The 21,894-nt window shown below is 40.6% G+C and overlaps 1 protein-coding gene across 2 annotated transcripts in view; it reads right to left on the bottom strand.

Annotated features, from left to right (window-relative positions):
- CDH13 (cadherin 13) overlaps positions 1-21,894 on the bottom strand; it is a 460,254-nt gene that overhangs the window by 351,094 nt on the left and 87,266 nt on the right. For both annotated transcript variants that reach the window (XM_066557779.1, XM_066557778.1), the window contains exon 2: positions 20,048-20,159. In XM_066557779.1, the coding sequence (XP_066413876.1) occupies positions 20,048-20,159 (112 nt within the window). The remainder of the gene's footprint in view (positions 1-20,047; positions 20,160-21,894) is intronic.

Genomic DNA, 21,894 nt, shown 5'->3' with positions numbered 1-21,894 from the left:
AGAATTACACAGTGTTTCACTGTAATTCACTGCTTCTATACTGCAGCTAGTTCAGACTGAGCAGCCTTAACCTTACAAACACAGATCAGCTTTTAAAAATTGCTACAAGCTTTTAAACTTATTAATACATGGGTCAGGGCCTGCTGGGCACACACTGCAGCCCAGGAAAGTTCAGTTGGCCAAGGCTACTCATAAGCTAAATATCCTTGCCAGGCAGGGACAACAGCCTTGCTCATCTCCAGCAGCTCTGACTGCTCAGAGCATCAATATTGCTGATCCTCACATGAGGAGCCTGCCACAAACATGCCTGGCACATGCTGGCATTGCCATATGTGCTCAAATCCACTGCCAGGCACACAAACAATAGCTCTGACCTGAAATGTTGCTAATCCCAGTGGTCAGTTTGGGCTCGCTGCTAGCAGCTACCATGGGACCCATAGAATCACCCCGAGGTGATTAAACAATGCTGAGAGGCTTCATTGGGATGTTAAAAGTAAGAGTTTGCTCAGGGGTTTTGGGAGGTTTGAGGGCTGTAAATATGAAAAGGGCTCTAGAGAATAAATTTCAAAGGAGCTCTTCTCCAGACACACCAAGCTGGAAGAGAGGCTGGGAGCCTTTGGAAGGGAGCAGCCCAAGGAAGGGGCTCAATTTCAAAGGAAGGGATTCAGCATCTCCTGCTGACTACAGTGGCAAAGCAGTGCTTTTAATTAGCATTGGCTGGAGGGAGGAACACAGAATATTCTAAACATGACTTTGGTCTAAGTCTTCAAACACTGAGTGATTTATATCCAGCAATGTATTTCACACAACATTGTCCATTACTCGTAAATTAATGTTTTCTGCTGCAGAGCCTGGTGGGTTTTTGTTAATAGACACCAACAAGAATGGTAATTAAAGGAGGCACTGATGGGTACTCATTACAAACAAAATGCTCCCTTTGATCCTCCAGGTTCAGGGCCTTCTGAAAAACCTTTATCTCAAGAGGAGATAAACACAATGTTTGAGAACCTTTTGACTTCTCTGCTATCAGCCTTGAAACTTTTTTTAGCTGTTTTTTTAATGTTTCCCTATGCAATTAGTAGCACCAATGTAGAAGGTGATTGACAAGCTACCAGCAGCTGTTTATACAGCGGGAAAACCAGAAAATTATAACAGGGTGAGATGTTTATTTAACTCCCTGTGCAAACACAACACATCTCCCATTCCCTGTGCTGCCTCAGAGCCCCTTGCAAGTGGTGTGGCAGGGAGAGACCTGCTGAGCTCGGGAAGCAAATTCTCCTCCCTGCTGGCTCTGCAGAGAGCATTCCAGCACACATACACTCCGAGAATGGGAAATTCCTCCACCAGTGCCAAGGCCTGGGCACCTGCTCCTGGTTGGAACCACCACGGAGTCCAACCCAGCTCTGAGTTTCACTGGGATCAAAACTCCAAACTGGTGTTTGGAGAACAGCTGTATCCAACTTGTAAAATCTTATATTCCTCCCACCAAAGTAAAGCTGGTCACAGTTATGTCATCTCTAGGCTGAGAAGCAAAGCCTTCTTCTCTTAAATAGAGCTTTTTAAAGCTCAAAATTATTTTAGTTCTATTTTTCTATGCCCATTCTATTAGGAAAGAGCTAAATAGAAGAACGTTTCCTCTTTTTTTTCTGCAGACAAAAGAAAAATTTAAAAACCAAATTTTCTAAGTGGATAAACTTGTAGAAAATGTTTTGGAAAAACAGCCTTAGGAATTAAATCCTATTTCTCCAGCAAGTATCTGGAACACGACTGGAATTGACTCAGCACCTGCAGGTACTTAATAACTTGCAAATGTGAGTTTAATCAACCCCAGAACACACTTGTAAAGAAAGAAGAGCTCTGATTCCACATCTCTGCAATGGACAGATGAATATCTGGGTACAGATCACCAAAAGTACTTTAACACCTTTCAGGGATCTCTGCTAAAATAACAACTCAAATAAGTCACTCTTCACAATAACTACTCAATCTGAGCTTCTGAGGAGTAAATGGAAATCTTCTTAGCTCCAAGCAAATGCCTCTCATTTTTTAATGCTCTGACCATGATGAGGGTAGACAAAGACCCTGCTTATCTTCCTCTGCAGTTCTGCTCATTTTTGCTATTGAACAACAGCTTTTGGTCATTGTGATTTTGATCCAACTCATCAAAATGCAGCAGGATATAATGTTCCAAAATGTTATCATGTATTCGATCCATCTCTGTGTTTTATGGTTTCAAGAAGAGCATGACTGAATACAGGAGAAAAAAAAGAGAAGAATGTGCCTATCAGAACAGCAACAGCAGACAAAGGCAAAATATATTATTTCCACTCCATTTCTCCCACTGTTTAATAGCTTGACTTTTGCATACCAGCATTCCACAGGTTTAATACAAAGACAGCTCCAGCATAATGTGTTTTCCTTTAAAAGGTCATCATTATATTAGCAGTATTTGATGCATTGTGACCAGAGCACACATTTTTAGAGATTGCAGTCTAATATTTTCCTTTAATTTATTGGCATCAAGAAATTCTATTTAATTTCTGCTTTCAGAAGAACATCTGCAAGTGATTGGCATAACTCATAAAGGGACCTTTGCAGCTGCAACTTTCTCCAAGAGCAGAGCAAAAAGCCATGTTTGTCAATATGCCTGAGTAGGATTAAAAAAGAACAAAAAGGAATAAAAAATAAAAAGCCCCAAACTACAAAACAGCTAATTATTGGAAGTAAATGTTTCATGATCTGTGTATGGCACCCAGAGCTGAATAGATCATTAGCTAAACTTCCAGTCAGCATTTCACACAAGCATATGTTTTCCTCCTAAGTTTGCCAGCAGCCTCAGTGACTTAACTAGAAGTAGTTATGTACATTGTGCAATAAGCAGGGCCAAGGAAAAGCAGGGCTTTTTTAGGATCTTAACTCCTTTATCGTATGCACTTCCAACAGGCTTAAGCACTTTTTTCCAGCTCCTAAATTTTCCCTCCCTATTGAATGCTCAAGGTAAAGCTGCTCCATCTGGTAACGGCTGCCAAGAGCTGCACCCAAACCCTCAATGCCATTTAGTGCAACTCCTTCTCTTTTCCATTTGTGCTTCCTTGTGGCAGCCTAATTACACTCCCAGCCTTGCTTCCAGGGCTCAAGGATCATGCACAGGGAGCAGTTTGCAGGCAGCCACTCTGGTTTTGAGAGTGACAGAATGGAAATTTGGCTGTGGGCAGCCCAGGTGCCATTGAGCAGTCCTGGGCACTCTCCCTTTAGCACCACAATAAAAGTGGCTGCAGGGCATTGATGAGCACCACGGGCACTTGGTGAATTCCTGTTTCCTCTCCTCACTGTGTACACACTGTGCTGGGTGAATGCTGCCTGTAAATTAGCTGGCAGCCCAAGATCAATACACAGTGCAACCAGCTAAACAAAAGCAATTCCAAGTAGAAAACACAGCAAAGATCCTGGGGAGCCCATAAAGGAATCAGTCAGCAGGGGCTGACAGTGACTCCAGCCAGTCCAGATCTGACCCACAGCTACTCTGGAGTGAGGGGCTCAAAGTGACCCTCTGGGTGTAAAGATCCCTTCAGCATTAGGTTTCCTGCTTGGCAGCAGCAGCCTGTGCACAACAAAGTGCCCCCAAACAACCCTGAGAAATTTCATTCCCCCAAACTCCAAACCCTCCCCTGCCCTATTCATGTTTATCTTCCAAGAACATATTGAATTGTTTTAATATTTTCAACATTTTATGATGTACTGAATAAAGCCAGGAAAACTTACTAATCTCCATTTATTTCCAGCAGTGGTCTACTTAGATTCTCACTAACTGAAAACAGATGTAGGAAGATATTCCCTGCCTCAGGGGTCATATTACTTCTGGCAGTTAGAACATTTACCAGCTACAGGATGCTGCTGTATGTGGTGTAAATAGGATGCACCTTCAATAATGGACCTCCCCTCTCTATCACCCCTCAAACAGGCTGTTTTGAGACAGGTTCTGCATCTCATTTAATTTTAGAACAAGAGAGACATGCTGATTGCTGAAACCTTCTGGTCAGAGCTGTTTGTTTGCTTATTTCTGGTCTGTAGGTGGGCTGGTGCTGGAGAGTTTGAGCTCAAGGAAGCAGGTGGGTGGCAGGGACCTCGCTTTCCCACTGCACCAATTTCCAAAGACAGAAATAAACATAAAAGAAATAAGCACAGCTCACAAAAGGTGTTGAAGCACATCAAATGAGTTCAAAAGCCTCCTGGAGGTAGAGTCTTCCTGAACAGAGAAGTTGCAGTAGTAAAGCAATATTAATTAAACATATGTCATAGTATCTGCTGGAAGACACTTAAACAGGCCCTGGCTTGTCCTGGAATTCTCCAAATGCAGACATGGATAAAGACTGGGTAAGAAGTGACAAACTTTTGAATTTCTTTCTTAGAAAAGAATTTTAAAAATAAAGAAATAAAAATTGTTTTCGTGGTATAGCACATCAGACATATGGTAAGAGAGAAGAACTTTCCCCAGAGCTTTATTACACTGTGGATTGCACGCCTCCAAAGAAATATGATTCCTCTAAATAAAATCAGGAGAGCTGACACAAGGTGCTGAATTTCATCCTAAAAAGCCTAGTGTCTTCCTCACTGATCCCCTTTTCATAAGTTTCGTTACAGCATTAATTATTTCAATTATTGGTTCTGACCAAACCTTGTATGGATTTTGATCTAAACTCACATTCCACTGCTCTCCAGCCCTCCTGGGGCTGCTGGCTGCTCACAGGTACAGCTGGGCAGGGACTTGAAAGGCACCAGGATGATTGCAAACCACAGGGCAGAGCTAAGGGAACTAAATACATTGTACGTGAAATGAGTAAATAAGTCCCAAGAAATGGAATTAAGATGAGCATTAATCAGGAGAGGGTTGAGCATGGCCCATGCATGGCCCAGTTCATAAGAATCATGCTAATTGCCTTTCAGAGACCACTTTATCCTATTAAGATTATCCTCAGGAGACCCCCAAGACTTTGGGGGCAGGGGGGAACACCAAAAAAAGTGGTCACATTTATAATGTTTAGAAACACACAGGAATTGGTTTTTATTTATCTTATGCAGCAAAAGCTCCGTTATCTTCCTCTCCTGGTATTTAATTCCATTTTTTTCCTAGCAAAACAAATAATGAGAAAGACCAATTAAGCTCAGGGCAGCCTTCTGGGTAAGGAGAGATAAATAATTAATACCTCAAGACCAACTGCAGTGAGCAGCACGTGCCATTCCTCTTGTGCACAAGTGTTGGTGCAGATTATGTGGCAGTTTCTGACTTATTGCTGTGGCTGAGCCAGGTATAAATTATGACAGGCCCACATGGATTACAGATGATTTGAAGGAAATCAAAGGCATTAACTTTAATATGGTGCTTTGTCTCTCTTAAATGCCACTCGTACTTTCTGTAACAGCAACCACTAAAAATCAATGGCCAGAGACCCCTGCGTGCTCCAGAGCTTTTAACCCCTGGAATTTCAGCCAAAGGACCAGAGCCTCAAACCCAGCTTCCACACTCCTCTGTCACACACAGCATCTGCAGGAGCTCCAGCAACAAAATTTGCAATAAAAAAAAGTCAATATTTTTTTACTTTCAAAGTTTGTTCTAAAAGTGTCCTCCTGAAAGCTCCAGCCAAGGTTCCCAGTGCCCTGCATATTGTGAGAGCTACAAGACAGACATGGAGGTGCTGGAGTGTGGCCAAAGGGAAGCAGAGCTGGGAAGGGTCTGGAGGCTAAATGTGAGGAGGAGCAGCTGAGGATGGTTTTGTTTTAGCTCAGGGGAGGCCTTGTTGCTCTCTACAGCTCCCTGAAAGGAGGTTGTAGCCAGGTAGGATCAATCTCAAAACTAACAAGCGATGGGAAAAGAGTAAATGGCCTCAAATTGTACCAGGGGAGGTTTAGATTGGCTATTAGTAAAAAATTCTTCACTGAAAGGTTTATTAAGCATTAAAACAGGATTCCCAGGGCAGTGGCTGGGTCCCCATCCTTGGAGGTGACACTTGGGTTTAGTGCTGGGGTGATGGTTGGGCTCCACGATCTTAGGGGGCTTCTCACACCCAACAATCCATCGTTCTGGAGGCAGGACCACATGCACAGCACAGCTAACACGTAAGACTTGAAAGAGATGGAAAATTGAATCAAAATGCTGATTATACTTTCAATAACACAGCAATAGCTCAAGCCAAGCCTCAGCCAGCTCTCAGGGAAGTCAATGAGAGCTGTTTCACTGAAATCAAACGATGTGTGATTAGGTCCTCATAGAATTATGTGTAATATCATATTCAAAATCGTGGAGAGCTTCAGGTTGACATCTAAAAGCCCATTTTCCATCTGGAATTCTGTAATGAAGCCACTGCAAAAGAAGAATCAATCCATAATTCAGTATAGTGGAAAGATTGTTATAAAGGGTTATTGAATATAGCTCCACAATTGTGGATAAAAAGAATGAAATCCCTCATTGTTTCAATCATGCTGTACTGACTTCTACCAAACACATTGTTTCAAGAAAGAAATAGCTGTTCCAGATTTCAAAGTGGAAAAAAAAAACAGTAAAAGCAATAACAGCAGGGTTTTTTACAAAAAGGGGGTAGAGCAGAGGGAAAAAATGTTCCTAAATCTCAAGATAAATTTTAGTTTTGTACACTAATAACAACTTATAATTTAGTTTTTTGCGAAGTGCGCCAGGACAAGGCAGGAAAGTGTTTCTTAACTTAGTTTGCTGATTTTCCTTTCAGGCTAGCACTGTTATTGATAATATCCATCACAATTCTTTGTCTTCCCAACAGGCTGGCAGAAATATCTGAGTAAGTGCTGACTCACGCACCTCAACACCTCCCTGTCAAAGTTAATCTGAAATTGATTTTACTTTCCAGAGGTAAAACAGAACTGCATGAAGTCAGCTACAAATGGCATTTGCAGATCAGTGTTCAGCATTTTTTCTAATTCCTGTAAGATTTCATGACTACACCTCAACAGTTTTCAACCAAATCTTGCAACCTTCAGATCAAAATCGTCAATTATATTTCTATATTTTTGGGAGGAATATTAATGTGTATTTCCCCATTTTGTTCCAGTTCTTGTAATCCTTCTAAGTAGGTATTTTTTAGCACAGAATTGGAAGGGAAGTACACAGAACATTATTTGTGTTCATTACATCAGACTTTGCAGCGTTCAGGTTTCCATCACTTTTTTTTCAGCATGGCAGAAAAGGAGATTTGAAATCAGGACAATTTATTAGAAGGATATGCTGCTAATCAAAAGTTCTTCTTTAAAGATAATTTGTTCATCCTTGTTTCATTCCCTTCTTTCAAGGGAAGGTTTCTCTACTTTTTCTCATCTAAAGTCTCCAAAAGAAATGAATCAGTCCCGTCCAAACCTGAGGAAGCACATGCTCTCTAAATCCACAGAGACCCCCCGGAAATCAACCACCAGCAGTGAGTTCTGATCTAAACTTTGCTCTGAAAAATGAGTGGAATTCCAGCCATTCCTGTCTCCCCCCAGCAGGGCAGGCCCAGGTAGCATCACCTTTGCTTTGATAACCCTGAGCAAACCGGCAAATCAGCCCCAGTGAGGCATTTCCATGGCCTGTCCATGAGCAGGAGCAGCTGATGCACCAAGGATGTGCTCAGTATCCTTAAAGGAAATCCACGCTGCTGTTCTCATTTCAGAGCAACATCCGAGGTATTAATTCCTCTGTAATTTCCATTGTATTTTATCATTAATAGTGATCACTTTGGGGCATCCCAGAGAGGAAAGGCAGTCTAGGGAAATCAATTTACTGACACCATTAGGGCTCTGCAAATAATTTTTTTTTTTTGGTTCAACTGCCAAGCAGAAGGTGTTGAGGAGTTCCACCAGAATCAAATTCAAAAGAAAAAAATCATTTTTCTTACCAAAATATAACCAAAGTAAAGAACTGTACATTGCAAGAGAAAGAATTCTTGACAAACAAATGTTGAATTTCTGACAAATATAGGAAAGATAAATAAGGTTCTAGAATAACAAATCAATACACTGGATGGGGAAGAGCTCATGTTCTTCATGCAACCAGGAGCTCCAGAATCCCACCGGGATCTGGAAGGCTCCAGTTCACCTGCACTGCTTGCTCTAAGCTGCTGAAGCATGCACACAGAAACTTTCCTACACCAGCAAGCTGTGCCAGCCCCCTTTTGCTGGAATAATTTCAGCTTTTCATACAATAATCCAACTGGTTATTGTATGAAAAAAAAAAAAACCAAAAAACATAAGAATGGTACTCTAGCACGACTTTAGAATCCAGAAAAAAGAAGCACTTTTTCCTCTGCTGAAAGCTAAGTTAAAATGTTCCTACATACTTTGTAATCACTACATCCAAAGATTCTTGTGCACACATCACGAGAAAGTTCAAGTTCCAGTTCCAGCTCTCTGAATAGCTATTAAAATCCCTAGAAAAATACTTATTTTGAAATCACTGATGCTTCTCATGGTTCTATCTATTCATTGATTGATTTAAAGCATTAAAAATATAAACACTCAGGTGAGTAGGGATTGAAACAACCACTCTAATTTGTGGAACTGGGGAAACTACTGGGCTGTGGAGTCACTCATTTAATCCATGTGTAATTCATCCATCTAAAGTAAAACTCTTTCAACAGAAAGTAGCAACAAGAAGGATAAAGCACAAGATTGTGTGCTCAGCTAAGTGTTCAATCTGCTGGGATTATGGCAGGTGTAGGTTCAAGTAAAAACTCTGCTCCTCAGGAAAGCCCCAACAAGAAAACACAGTAAAAACTCAAAAGATTGGCACAAAGACTCACAGACTGTCACAGGGAGGGGAGAGGACAGGAAGTGAAGGTTGTATTTGCCTGAAAGTTGCTTTGAGGGCTCTGTTCTGTGTTTATGTTTGTTTTGGTGGGGTTTGGTTGATTTTGGTGGTGTTTTTAACCCATCAAGGCAGGAGGTCCCATTCCCACCTCTCAGCACTACCCAACCACACGGTTCAGTCCTGCCTGGTGCTGCCTCAGCGTGTGCCACCCCCTGGCACATCCACACCTTCCCAGCTCCAGAGACCTGCTGTGCCCAGATCCACAACCTGTGGAATGCCTGGGAACCTCACAGTGTCCTCCTGCCCCAAACAGGCTCTTAGGTGACCCTCGCAGGCGCTGTTCTGGAGAGAAGCACTCAGGATGGAGTCTGGAACACTGCACCTTGAGTGAAGCCTGTGCTCTCCCACCACAAAGTTCTGGCAAAGCTCTGTGAAACTCAGCAGCTGCTCTCCCAGAGGACAAACAAAGCTGAGGCTGCCTCTGGGTTCTCTAAACCCCAAGCTTTAGCAGGGAGACTTGTTATAGACCTGGCTTTAGAACCCTGTACAAATAGTAAAGCTTGACAGGGAACAATTTTACCACCTTTACCCATAACCTATCATTTTCAATCTGGCCACATTAAATCCAGTCTTTAATCTAATTTAGCAAATATTTATTTCTTTATTAAACTATTAAATCTGCCAGCTCTCCTGAGGGCAGTGCCAGCTGCTCTCCCCAGCCATGCTCAGCATCCTGAGGCTCTCACCCACTCACTGCCAGCAGCAGGTGCAGCACCAGCCCCTGCACCTATTTCCAGAGCTCAGCCCTATCCAGATCTGTTCTATTTAAGTCATTAGGAGAATATTCAAAAGACCAGTCTAGACTTGTTTGATCAGTTACCTAAAATCCAGTAGCCCTTGAGACAGGAAGGATGAGAGTTTTGGCACAAGCTTGTGCAGAAAAACCCAATTTCAGCAGGAGCAGCACTCACCCGTGGAAATTGAACTCCTTGCTGTATTTATGGTTCTGAGCATAATCAGCCCAAATCATCTTTTTCAGCACAGAAAACTCCTGTGCTGGGAGCTCTCCCACCTTTCCCCTTGCATAGGGAGCAGCCTCCTCACAGCTCAGCCTGAGCCTTTCCCAAAGGGCATTCTGAGCAAGAAAATCTGGTGTTGAAACTGAGACAATCTGGGCCTCTGCTGCAAAGCTCTGGAGAGTGGGAAGGACCTGAAATTAATGTGCTGTTTAAGTTCCTTCTAAATCAGGATGTAAAGCACAGCTACAGCACCAGAAAGAGTTAAGTCCAACATGTCCAGCTCTCATTCATCATTCCAGTAATTTCATTTCAATTAATTACCAGTGCTAACTCCAGTCAGTATCAGACAGTTCTGGGAAGTGATGCTGACTTATAAAAACAGCAGTAAGTAGTCAATGCCCAATGTTTTCAGAAGCATTACAATTAATAGATTTATTTTGGAAGTGTTAGAGCCTCTATATTTCAGCTTCTTTGAAATTTATTGGAGAAGCTATTAAAGGCAGCGTCTCAAAGAATAAAGTGCCAGAAGTAATAATATAATTTTAAATAAAATTTCTTATTTTGATTTACATCTAATTGACAGAGGCTGCTATTCTATTATGTCAAAAGCCTTCTGTCTACCTGCATGAGATCTGACTGATTTCTCAGAAGAAATACCAAATCTTACAGAACATTTGGAGAGTTGCATTTTCTTATTAATCGGAAGAATGAACTCATCAACTCTGTTATTAAAGATAATTTTAGACCCTTTCCTCTGTCACAAATGTAACTTTTAAAAATTTAAATGAAATGAGCTCCCTGGTTGCAAATTACTCTGTGTAACTCCCACAATACTGCTTCCATTGCTCTAGAAAAATATTATAAAATCACTATTTCCTATATGTTTTATGATGCACTTGAGTGGTTCCTCCATAAATACAAAGCAGGCTGAATAAAAATTCCAGCTAGGAGAGCCTTGATTAAAAACACTAAAAAAATCCCCAAAAACCAGAGCAATAGCAACTGGACAGCCAAACACCAAATCATTGGCAGCTGAGCTTGAGGTTCTTTATGCAGCCCAAATGAACCCCTGGAAAACTCTTGACTACAATATTGAATAACTGCCTTCCTACCCCCATAATTTTTGTGTGCATCCAGCATCACCTTTGAACACAGATATAGCATGGTGTGAAACATCACTTCAAAAGTTAAGGAAGAAGAGATTTTAGCAACTGATGCTTCAGCTGTCAGCAAACAGCAAAAGGAAAATATTTCAGGTCACATGAAAGCAACTTGTAACCTTGGCACTCAGACAACTTCAAATTTTCCTTTTATCATGGGACATTTCAAATATCCTTGTATTTACAGCTTCAAGTCCATTTCATAAAAAAGCAAAGGTGACATTTATTAACTATGCCTATTAAATTAAATTAACAACAAGAGAAGACCTGGAGCACGCTATTCATCATCTTTGGGTGATGACAGAACTAGAAAATACTGTGAGCTGCCACACCACAACTCAGGGACTATTTCAGCCAGAATTAAGCAAAAATGCATTTGGATTTGTGACCATTTCTGGTGTTTCTATACCTTGGAGCCAGTCCTGCTGCCCCTTTCAGCAGTGCTGAAAACAATTTTTGGGTAAAGTTTTTGCTTTTATATATATGGGCTGGGATTGAAATTACAAAATAGAAGCTTTCAAGGTGAATTTCAGTTCAGAATATCAATAAAGATTGTTACTGGTCCATAAAAACATAGGATGTAAGATTGCTCCTAAAAATCACATTTATTTAGACCTAGCTGAATACAGCTGGACCCAAATATATGTTGAAATTAGGCATATGCAAATTGGTTTGAAAAAGTGATAAATTAAGAGCTGCATTGACATTCCCATCCAACACAGGCACGGTCTGTCCTGATCCATTCCTTCTCTTCCCCACCTCATTCTGCTCTGACCTTCAGCAGGAAAAATGAGCCCTTGGTGCAACTCACCACAAGGACTGGCACAAACACCTCAGCAAAGAAGAGATGCACAGGGGATGGGTGGGCCCCTGGAGTTTCCTGAATTGGCTTTTCTGGGGAAAGAAATCTGGATTTTATCCATCAGCATTTCCCGTGGGGTTTGGGCAGCATCCTTTACCCCAAGCTCACAGCAGCACTGATTTCCCCAAGACATGAAAAACCATGAGAAGGTTCCTTGGCCAAAAATGCAGCATTTCTACACAAGGATCAGGAGATGGTTCACACCAATATCACACATCTGTGCTGTCCACAGAAGCACATTGCTATGCTTTTCCCAAAAGTTAAAGTATCATAACTACACTGTTTTCATAATTTCTTGAATTCTGCCTCCCACTGTATTCTTTTAAGCTGAAGTTGTGTTTTTGTATAGGTTGGTGTTAATGTTTTATAAAGGTCAAATTATAGTTGTCTCCCTACTGTTTTATTGTAAGTGTTGAGAGCTGGCACTGTAATTAAAATTCCAGCTAAATAAAGACTGCAGGGGTCCTACTTGTAACCAGGCAATTTGGGTTTTTAGCAGACCAGAGCACATTTTGTGTTTCCTCTGTTTCACTGCCACACAAAGGAAGGTAAACAAAACCCACGTGCCTTAATACATTTACATAAACAGTGCTTCCTATCAGTGTGGTTAGTAGAGAATAATATCTTTAATTACAGAATACAATAATAACAAAATGAAAAATGCACTCATTTCCTACAACCTTGCTTTACCCTATTTCAGGGAAAATCCAAGGCAGGACAATCCAGTTCATACATAAATCCAGATCCAGCCAGAGCACTCACAGCACGGTTGATAAGGGAGAAAAGATTCACAATCTGCTCTTCAGTAAAACAAACCTGACTCCCTGGCAGCAGAATGGTCCTGTGCATCAAGGAGATTATCACTTACTTCAGTCTAACCTGCTTTTAGGTTCTGGTACCTGCCAGCAAGTGTTTGAAAGTGTCAGAGATTTACCAGTGCTGGCTGCAACTTCAGGGAGGAATTTCTCTTCTGCTATTGACTACCTGTAAAGCTGCTCCAGCAGTGCCTCCCTTTTGCTGCCTTATTAAAGGCGCCTCAGTTCTGCTTCAGTTCTCTCCACAGCTGAGAGACAAAGGCTGCTCTGGGTTTTTTTTTATTGCTTTCCTTTTTTTAAAGAAAGTAAACAAATCAAAGTGAGTATTGTAAGTGGAATTCTTGTCTAAAAAGCAACATCCCAGATCACTACAGGAATGTTTCAGGCCTTCCCAAGGTTCCTAGTTTTATTTTAATTTGTTTTAAAGGAATTCCTTGGTAAAGGAATTTCAAATTTTGTCGAAGATAATCCCTTACAGGCAGGGATTCTTATTTGAGCAAATCCTACCCTTTCCCCGGGCTGATATTTTTTCAGGGATTTGAAAAACACAAGGCAAACATTTTAGTTAATATTCACATCACAGAATATGACATGCACTTACTCCCCTATCTACAGGTTCACTTGTCTGCCCCAGGAGCAGCAGGTACAAGGCATACAAATATGCACAAAGTCACTCCAGACAGACCAGACTTTTCAGAATCAATCCATTAAAAGTTACTTTCTCTCTCCCTTCTCTAGAGGAAAAAATTTCAGGTGGATAGGCTGAAGAGAGGCATAAAACAAAATCAGAGCGTTAGCCTCCAGCTAGAAAAATCCCCCAATCTAAGAAATTTCTGAAAGACTTCCTGAGTTTACAGCCAGTGGTACTTATTCTCAAGGCAAGACTGAGAAATGACATGGCACAGGAAAGCTCTATGCAAAGGAGATGTGTCCATTAAAGCAGGCAGACTGCTCTGTCTGAAAAGGACTGATTTAAATAAGCAAAGGGAAAGAAAAACTGCAAGTTGAGGCATGATCATAATTACATTAGAAAAGTTATAATTTGATTTGGATTAACAGAGAGAAATCCTAAAAGCTCGGAATTAATTGTGAACTACATCTACAATTATTTTCAAGAATACTTGCATGCTTTAAGATATCATTAACTTAAATGAGATTCTGTGTTTAAAGGAAGATTTAACCTCACATACTCCCATTAATTCTTGCTAAATGTCCACACTGCACTTTGAAATGTAATGGAAAAGGTTAGCTAGCCATGATTCTTTTGAATGGTGCTTTGCTAAGATCCTCAAATTAAAAGTCCTGTCAGAAAGGCAGTCTGTGAAAATACCAAGAAATGTTCTACAGAAATGCATTAATGTCTCAGTGTGGGGTGATTTGCATCTCTTTGTCACACATGGACAAAGTTTGCTCCTGACAAAGCTGGGCTGGTGCTGGATCCTCTCCAGAGTGACCCCAGCTCTGACCAATAACCAGAAATTCCCCTCCCTACCTCCCATTTCCTCAGCAAGATGACCCTGCTAAAACATTGCCAGCCATAAGCAATCAGTGTCAGATTATTTGCTGATGGAGTTGGACTAAGCTAAGCCACCTACACTTTCCTGAAAGAGATTTTGGCCTTCCAACACATTTCTACACCTGCAGAGAAGGAGCTGCCTCGTGGCCTGCGTGGGTAATCGGTTCAGGAGTAATAGCTTGGTTAATTTGATTTTTTTGTTTTGTTTTGTTCTGAAATTGCCAACTGGAAATGAGCAGAGAAGTCTTCTACTGAAGCACCTGGGGACATTATTAATACAAGGTTTGCACTGCACTGAGCAAGAGACCCAACCTGCTAATGCTGAGCAGTTGGCCATTGATTTAGATTATTAGGAGAACAGCTGGCATGTTTCAGCCAACCAAAGCCCACACGTATTTCAAAAAAGTATTAGCTGAGAAACATTATGGGTTTTGGAAAGTCTCCAGAAACAAATTAAATCTCAAACCAAGTAATCTGCTACTTTTATCTTCCTAAATCCAGACCAAGCTGCTAACAGAGCATTCACTGTCACTGCAAAGATCCTCACCCACTTTTCATGTGGGTTTACTTGTTTTGGTTTGTTTTTTAAACAGGATTGTGTGGCTTTTCTCAACAAAACAGACAAGAAACTTTGGGTTTAGATCCTCATTTCCTCCACCCTGGAATTAAAATGCAAGGAGGAGGTTTCACCAACACATATGCCTTTCCCTCTGTTATTCCGCAAGAGCTGACTGCACCCCTGAGGGGTTTTGATTGAGCCCTGACGATGTTTTTCAGAGACTAAATAATTCTTTTACTCTGCTCAGTGTAATGTCTTACCTTTGCAAACACTAGATTAATATAATGTATATGCATAAAAATCAAACAGTCTATTTTTGACTCCTTCCCCCTCGGGTCCTGGAGGCTTTTAGGAGGGAATTGTCTGACCACCTTGCACTCAACAACTATTCTCTCCTATTTTCTTCTGCTTCAATCATGTGTGAAAGCAGTTAAACAGATGATGTGATGTTGTTGTGCTGCGACACCAATCTGCATGTATCTATTCAGAGGCACATTTGAGATATTCTGTATTATTTAATTATAATATGTGTTCCCAGAAAATGTTCTCCCTCCAAGAGGGAGGAGTAGGAGTTCAACATCAAACTTGTAGGAGTTCAGCATCAAACTTCAATTAAAAGGCAATGCATCAGGTATTTAGGTGCAAAAGGATCTTCCTCACTCTGCCTCCACAAGCATGTAGTAAAGTTCCCAACCTCCCACTTTAGAACTTCCACAGCTTTGCAACCGTTTCGCGCAGAGCCCCAGGTATTTCCTGGAACTCTACTTACATGAGTTTGGCTTTCTATGACCATTTTAATAGGAATAGTGTGCTTAAGATGTGTTGCTTCAAATCCTGACCAATATTTCTGCCCACATGGAATAAGAGTTCCAGGTGCCTGATCTTAACCATGTACCCAAGTGTCAGATTGAAGCTCTAGTATTCAAATTCTATCCGTGCATATGAGCCCATTAAGATAGATATTTTAGGTTATAACAAGCACTCCCCTGCCTGGGTAGGAAAGTTGAGATGCCTTTCCACTGAACCTGTTGCCTCATGCCAAGGAATGGGAACCAAGTCATTTTTCAACGTCTTCTGAAACATGCTCTTAACACAGTGAGCGATTTACGTGAATTGAAAGAAAATTGAAGATGTTTGTAAAACTCAAAATGCATTAAAAACGTCTTCATTTTGAAAAGTCACAACACTGTTTCAGCAAGGACACACTGAATAGGTGGAAAATCCACAGTTATCTCCCTATTACCCAGAAGCCCAGACAGTTTTCCCTGCAAGAAATTGCTAAGCATAAAATCTTACCTTGCTTGAACATGTTCTTTTGCAAGCTACAACTACCATGTGCAATCCCAATTACCTAAACCCTGCAATATTCAGCATGAAGAGGTAACAGTCACATCCAAACCCCGTCTCACAGCCCTGAAGAGGCTTTGGCAGACCACAGAGGACTGAATGAGGCTGGCTCTGCACAGGGTGTGGAGAGAGGGAAGAAGGGGAGATGAACGAAGTGGGTGTGCTAACTCCAGGATCAGAATGAGCAGGAGAGGAGCAGCACCACTTTTGGTAGCATGGAACAGGCACAGGAAGAGGCCATCTGTGCAGTCAACTGGCATGGAATCAGTGGGAAGGGTGGATGTGATAAATCACAGCTCTCACATGGCATCAGCTCAGAATCAACAGGAAATATTTGGATGTGGGCACGACCAGGGCCATGATCCGTGTGCACACAAGCTGTAGGAGGAGGAATGGTCTTCTCTGATCTTTTCACAGGCTTTATTTGGTTTGAACAAAGTAAATCTTGTTGGAGGTCACAGCTTTGCCAGACAATTGAAAACTTGCTTTTAAGCATTAATAAGCAAACTAAGATATTTCATATCATATGAGTAAGCAATGATTTTGATATGGTTGAATAGAAAAACTCTTTGTTAAAATCCACAGAACAAAAAGTACCCAAATGCAGACAGACAAAACCTTGATCTTGAAGCAGCCCAGGCAATCTATCACATAAGAGACACAAGAGGTCAGCCATTAATTAACATCCAAATTAGAGCTTTTCAAGTAAGGGTCAAAACTTCCTTTGTTTTGACATTTAAAGCACTGGCAATGCCTTCCCCAGTTTAGCATGCACAATGCATCACCTCGTGCTTTATGTTAATTGCCTCCATTATTCAAGTGCACTATTTGATTCATTGTCAATTAAAAATACCCCCAAAAGCCAAGCCCGATGTGTGTTAAGTATAAATGTGATTAATGTAACACAATTACATTCCCACGTTTGCCGAGTCTGATTAGGAGCTTTCCCTGAGCCCAGCGTGACAGAGCCCTGTCACTGCCAGTGACCTGCCAGCCTTGGCAGGGACAGGCATTTCCTGGCCACAAGTGCTTCTGACAGGTGTAAAACCTGTCATTAAATGCTGTCAATTAGCACTTCATCAAGAATGTGGAAATCTTGATGATCTTCACTATTGGATTGCAAAGACGGTCCTAGGTGTAAAGTTTAAAAAAAAAGCTTTAAGGAAGGAAAAAACCAGTGACACAACTGTCTGTTAGAATAATAATTATGTGGATGTAATTACTATTTCCAGAAAGTGACTCCATGGACCTTTTCCTACTACATCAAAGGAACATCTGGTTCTGCACACAGAGGAAAAAATTAGGCAGACGAAAAGTAAAAGAGCAATGCCTTATTTTGTTTATGGTTATAGAAAACACAAGTTATAAGGAGATCTGAAGGGGTCTGAGGGGAAAAAAATAATGACCAAACAGGGACAAAGAAATGGTCAAAGTCTGGAGTTACTACTAAATGAGATGCAAGGGCAAATAAATAAATAAGAATTTAAAAGCCAGTTCAGCCAGAGCACAATGTCAGAAAAACTAATAGTAACTGAATACCAGTGAAACTAGTAGGAAGGACAATATGCACACACAGCTGGACTTGTTATGGCCAGCTTATAAGCAGGCTTTAATAAAAATTGCTACAAATCACAACAAGAAATAAGAGAAAATTCTGTACCCTCAGTATGGTCTACTCTTCATTCTTCCCATCAGTAAATGTAAAATATAATTAACACTGCCATAGGTAGAAGTAATAAATACAGAAGAACCAGCTACAACCTATATTTAATTACAAGGGAAATGCTAGCAACGAAATGTACAGTAGGTTCTTGTTTAAATTGAAAAAGAAAAAAAAAGAAAAAGACTGTATTATTGCACTTCAGAAAAGAATTAAGGAGCTCCTTGGCTTATTGAGGACTACAAAAACAATCACTGCTATAGGCCTGGTTTACATATTTGCTCTATTAATTTACACAGCCCTGGTAAGCCTCACATTGCAATGCAACTGCTAAATTACACTGCTCTTGATAATGGGCATAAAAAGATGCAAGAGCATGCAAAGTGTATTCAAACAGACAATTAAAATTATCAATTCTGTTGACAGCTAAAATGAAGGAACTGTGCTGAGGTTTAATGGTGCTGCATGAAGGACACCCTGTTTGTGGGTGATTGAATTAACCAGGATCACGCATCCACAGTCTGCCTCCGTCCAACACTGCACATTAGGCCAATTTACTGTCTGCTTATTAAAATAATTTAATTCCACAGATTGTTCCCAGGCATTTCTGAGTCTCTTCCTGCTCCTCCCTCCTCCTTTCACTAATGATGGCATCTTAATTATTGTGCTCATTTTACGCCACCGCACATGGCTGGGTCACCACAGAGCAGTCCAGTCAGTTTGGCTGAACCAAACATCCTTGGGGTGATCCTCTCCAAATCTGCAGGAGATCTGGCCAGACACACTACAGCCTCTAAGTTCTGAAGCAGAAAAAGCATTCAACAAAGTTTTTTTGTATTCAATTTAGCACTAGTTTATCTATATTGTTTCTTTTAATAGGTCTTAAAATCTGCTTGCTTATTAAATCTATTATATTCTGAGAATTTCAACTTCTAGCCATGTAGGAATAATGTGTTTGACAAGTCCAAAATAAGAACTCCAGAGAAAATGAAATTTCATAAAGAAATAAGAAACTTGAAGCCTCTTTTCCAAGCTGAACAACAATCTCACATCTCTGACTAGTATTACTACTCGTGATCTAAAGTTCCTGTGAAAAAGCAGCTGAGACTGAGCAACATATCAAAATGCTGAGACTAAAAATATTATCCTAGAGGTTTATTTTAGTACCTCCAAAGGCTGAATGACTTAAGTTTAAGAGATTGATTTCAATAGACTTTGGCAACTAATTCTGACATTTCGTTTTGAGAAGTTAATGCTATTTTAAAGTGAATGTGCACAGATTACACCTTCATCTGAAGTGAAAATCCATCAGTGTGTTGCAGTGATATCTGGATGGAACTGAGTTGGGAAATGTGTGCATTTGGTGAGTAATATTGGTTTGCATTTCTTGGTTCCACCAAGCTATGGGATGCATCCCACTGTAGGATTCAGATATTGCACATAGGATATTGCCCATTGCTGGACACCCAGAAAAACTCCTGGTTCAGCACCAGCAGCCAAGCACAACAAAGAAATCATTAGTATTAAATATCACATGTAAAAATGCAGGTGTGATGGGAAGTTATGAAAATGGCAGCACCTAAATCCTTTTTTAAGTCTTTAAAGACATTGGCCACTGGATAAGGCACCACTTTTGTGTGACAGGGCTGAAATCCCAAAGCCCCAGCATGGAATGAGCAATTTGTAACCCTGAAGTATTGGAATGAACTGACACCAGGACTGAAAAACTTAAATCTCCTCCAGTTTAATGCTTTGGGTGTACAGTTCCAGGTTGTGTTTTATAATGTGACACCTGCTCTATGGAAATATAGTGAATATTCTAATTGTGTGACACTTTGCTATCATTGATGATCCAAAACTTCTTCCAGACTCTGAATTTCATGTCAAGACTTGGACTTGTATCAGCTATGAGTACTTTCAAAATACTAACTTCTAAATCTCAGTTGCAGAGATAATTTAATAGAGATGTTGATGTGCAAGTCCTGATTTCAGGCTCATAGGTAAGGCTATAAAAAAAATTCAGAGTAAATTTAATTTTTAAGAAATGGCTGATTCTAGGTTTTCACAATATTCACATAGCCCTAAATGATTATATATTGTGTTTTGCCATTTCTAAGATATGAAACAAAGTCAAGTCTGTAGAGACATGGGATTAATACAGGGGAACTCAGACTGAATCGTGGCAATATCCAAAATCTTAGGTACAAAACAAAAAAAGCTTTCTGATAAATGGCAGGAATGAAATGAATCCATAAACAATTCTGATTTTTGCACAATAGTAATATATGAAAACAACATACGGTTCAGAATCAGCCGGTCCTCTCTGAATTCAAATGGCTTTTCTATATAAAAAACCTTCTGCTGGAATCCAGGGACACATTCTAAATCTTCTGCACATGCAAGCAGCAGAACCTGAGGGAAAAAAAAAAAACAGAAATAGACTTTTAACATCCACTCCTTCATCCATCATGTTGGCTTCTGGGAACTATAGCGAGTTTAGGCTCAGTGCTCATAAAACAAAACATTGGGGTCCATACTCATAAAACAAAATATCCATCACATCACACTTCCCCTTCAAATCTTGCTAAACAATTTTATGTAAGGTTTTTGCTTCTATATATATGGGCTGGCATTGAAATTACAAAATAGAAGCTTTCAAGGTGAATTTCAGTTCAGAATATCAATAAAGATTGTTACTGGTCCATAAAAACATAGGATGTAAGATTGCTCCTAAAAATCACATTTATTTAGGCCTAGCTGAATACAGCTGGGCCTAAATATATGCTGAAATTAAGCATATGCAAATAAATTTGAAAAAGTGATAAATTAAGAGCTGCAAATCTGTCTCCAAGTTGATCACCAAGTTGCAGAAGAAATTCTGTATTCATGGGTAAAATCTCACATACAGAAGTTCCATTTCTAGAATAAATTCTTTGCTATCAAGTATGAACTGTTTCTTTTCTTTCTCTCTCAGCCACAGTTTGTCTATTCTCCCTACAATCAAAAGCTTGTTTACACCATGGGAGGACTGAAAAAGAAAAGTGTGCATCATAGAGGAGGTGGATTTGAAGGTTATAGTTGAATACAGTTTGTGTCACTGTCAGTACATGGTCACCCAAGCTCTGTGTCACCACAGGAAGATCAAAGGAGGAAGCTTACAAGCAAATAAAATTGCTTGGGAATAGGTACAGTTCTAATCTCGGACTCTGAAGCATTTTATCCCTGAATAGAGAAAACAACCTGAAGGGCTATTTTTCTTGGCAGCTGTTAAATGAGAGCATGGCAGTAAGAATGGTCAAGAAAGAAGCAGCAAGCAAAAAGAAATTACTAAAAAAGTTTAAAAGGCTAAAGAGAGAGGCAAAAAGAGGCAAGGTTAAGAGCAGGAAAAGCCAAATCATATTTTCCAACCCATATGTGTGTAAGTGTATTTTCAGAAGTACTTTCTGCTTTAGAACATCTAAAGGTGTTTTACAAAGCCTGACTTTCAGGTGGTGCACTGACCACTCTGATCTCAAAATTGTTATGGGCAATCTGCTGCTTGTCAGGCAGCCCCAGCACAATCAGCTAGAGAGGGCACGTGTGGCAACCAAGAGCAAAACAAACACAGGGGTTCTGAAAGGCATTTGCTCCTAAATTCAAGTGGCTCTGCACAGTGGGTCTATTTACTCAAGACATCCTCAACACAAAATTACAGTTTTGGAAATAAAGTTCTTCAGGGTTAAAGTGAAGCCAATTTCTCCCCAATACCACACCAGTGAATGCTGAGGGTTCTTTTCTCCTTCACCAGCTCAGGTGACAACGGCACTCTCACTTCTCCCAAAGCACCAGCAGCACCTCTCAGTCCCACCTCCACTCCTTTATCATCCCAGCCTGCTGATCCTGATCCTAAAGAGATGTCCTGCAATATTTTAACAGCTGCATGTTTCCCTCCTCGCCACCACTCACAATCCATTTGATAAATCACAGTGACACATGATCTGCCCTCTCCCTTCTTGCATTTCCCACTCATTTAAAGTTCAGTGTGATCCCATTTACAAAATCCAAAGGCAGCAATGCCCCTCCTGGTCTGCATTAGTTGTTCTTATGGAATCAACTGCTGGATCATTTGTTTCATGTCAGACCATTGCTATAAAAGCTTGGCCAGAAG

The sequence above is a fragment of the Molothrus aeneus genome, chromosome 11 (assembly GCF_037042795.1).
Source record: "Molothrus aeneus isolate 106 chromosome 11, BPBGC_Maene_1.0, whole genome shotgun sequence".
Taxonomy (NCBI): Eukaryota; Metazoa; Chordata; class Aves; order Passeriformes; family Icteridae; genus Molothrus; species Molothrus aeneus.
This window is presented reverse-complemented; position numbering and strand designations above follow the sequence as displayed.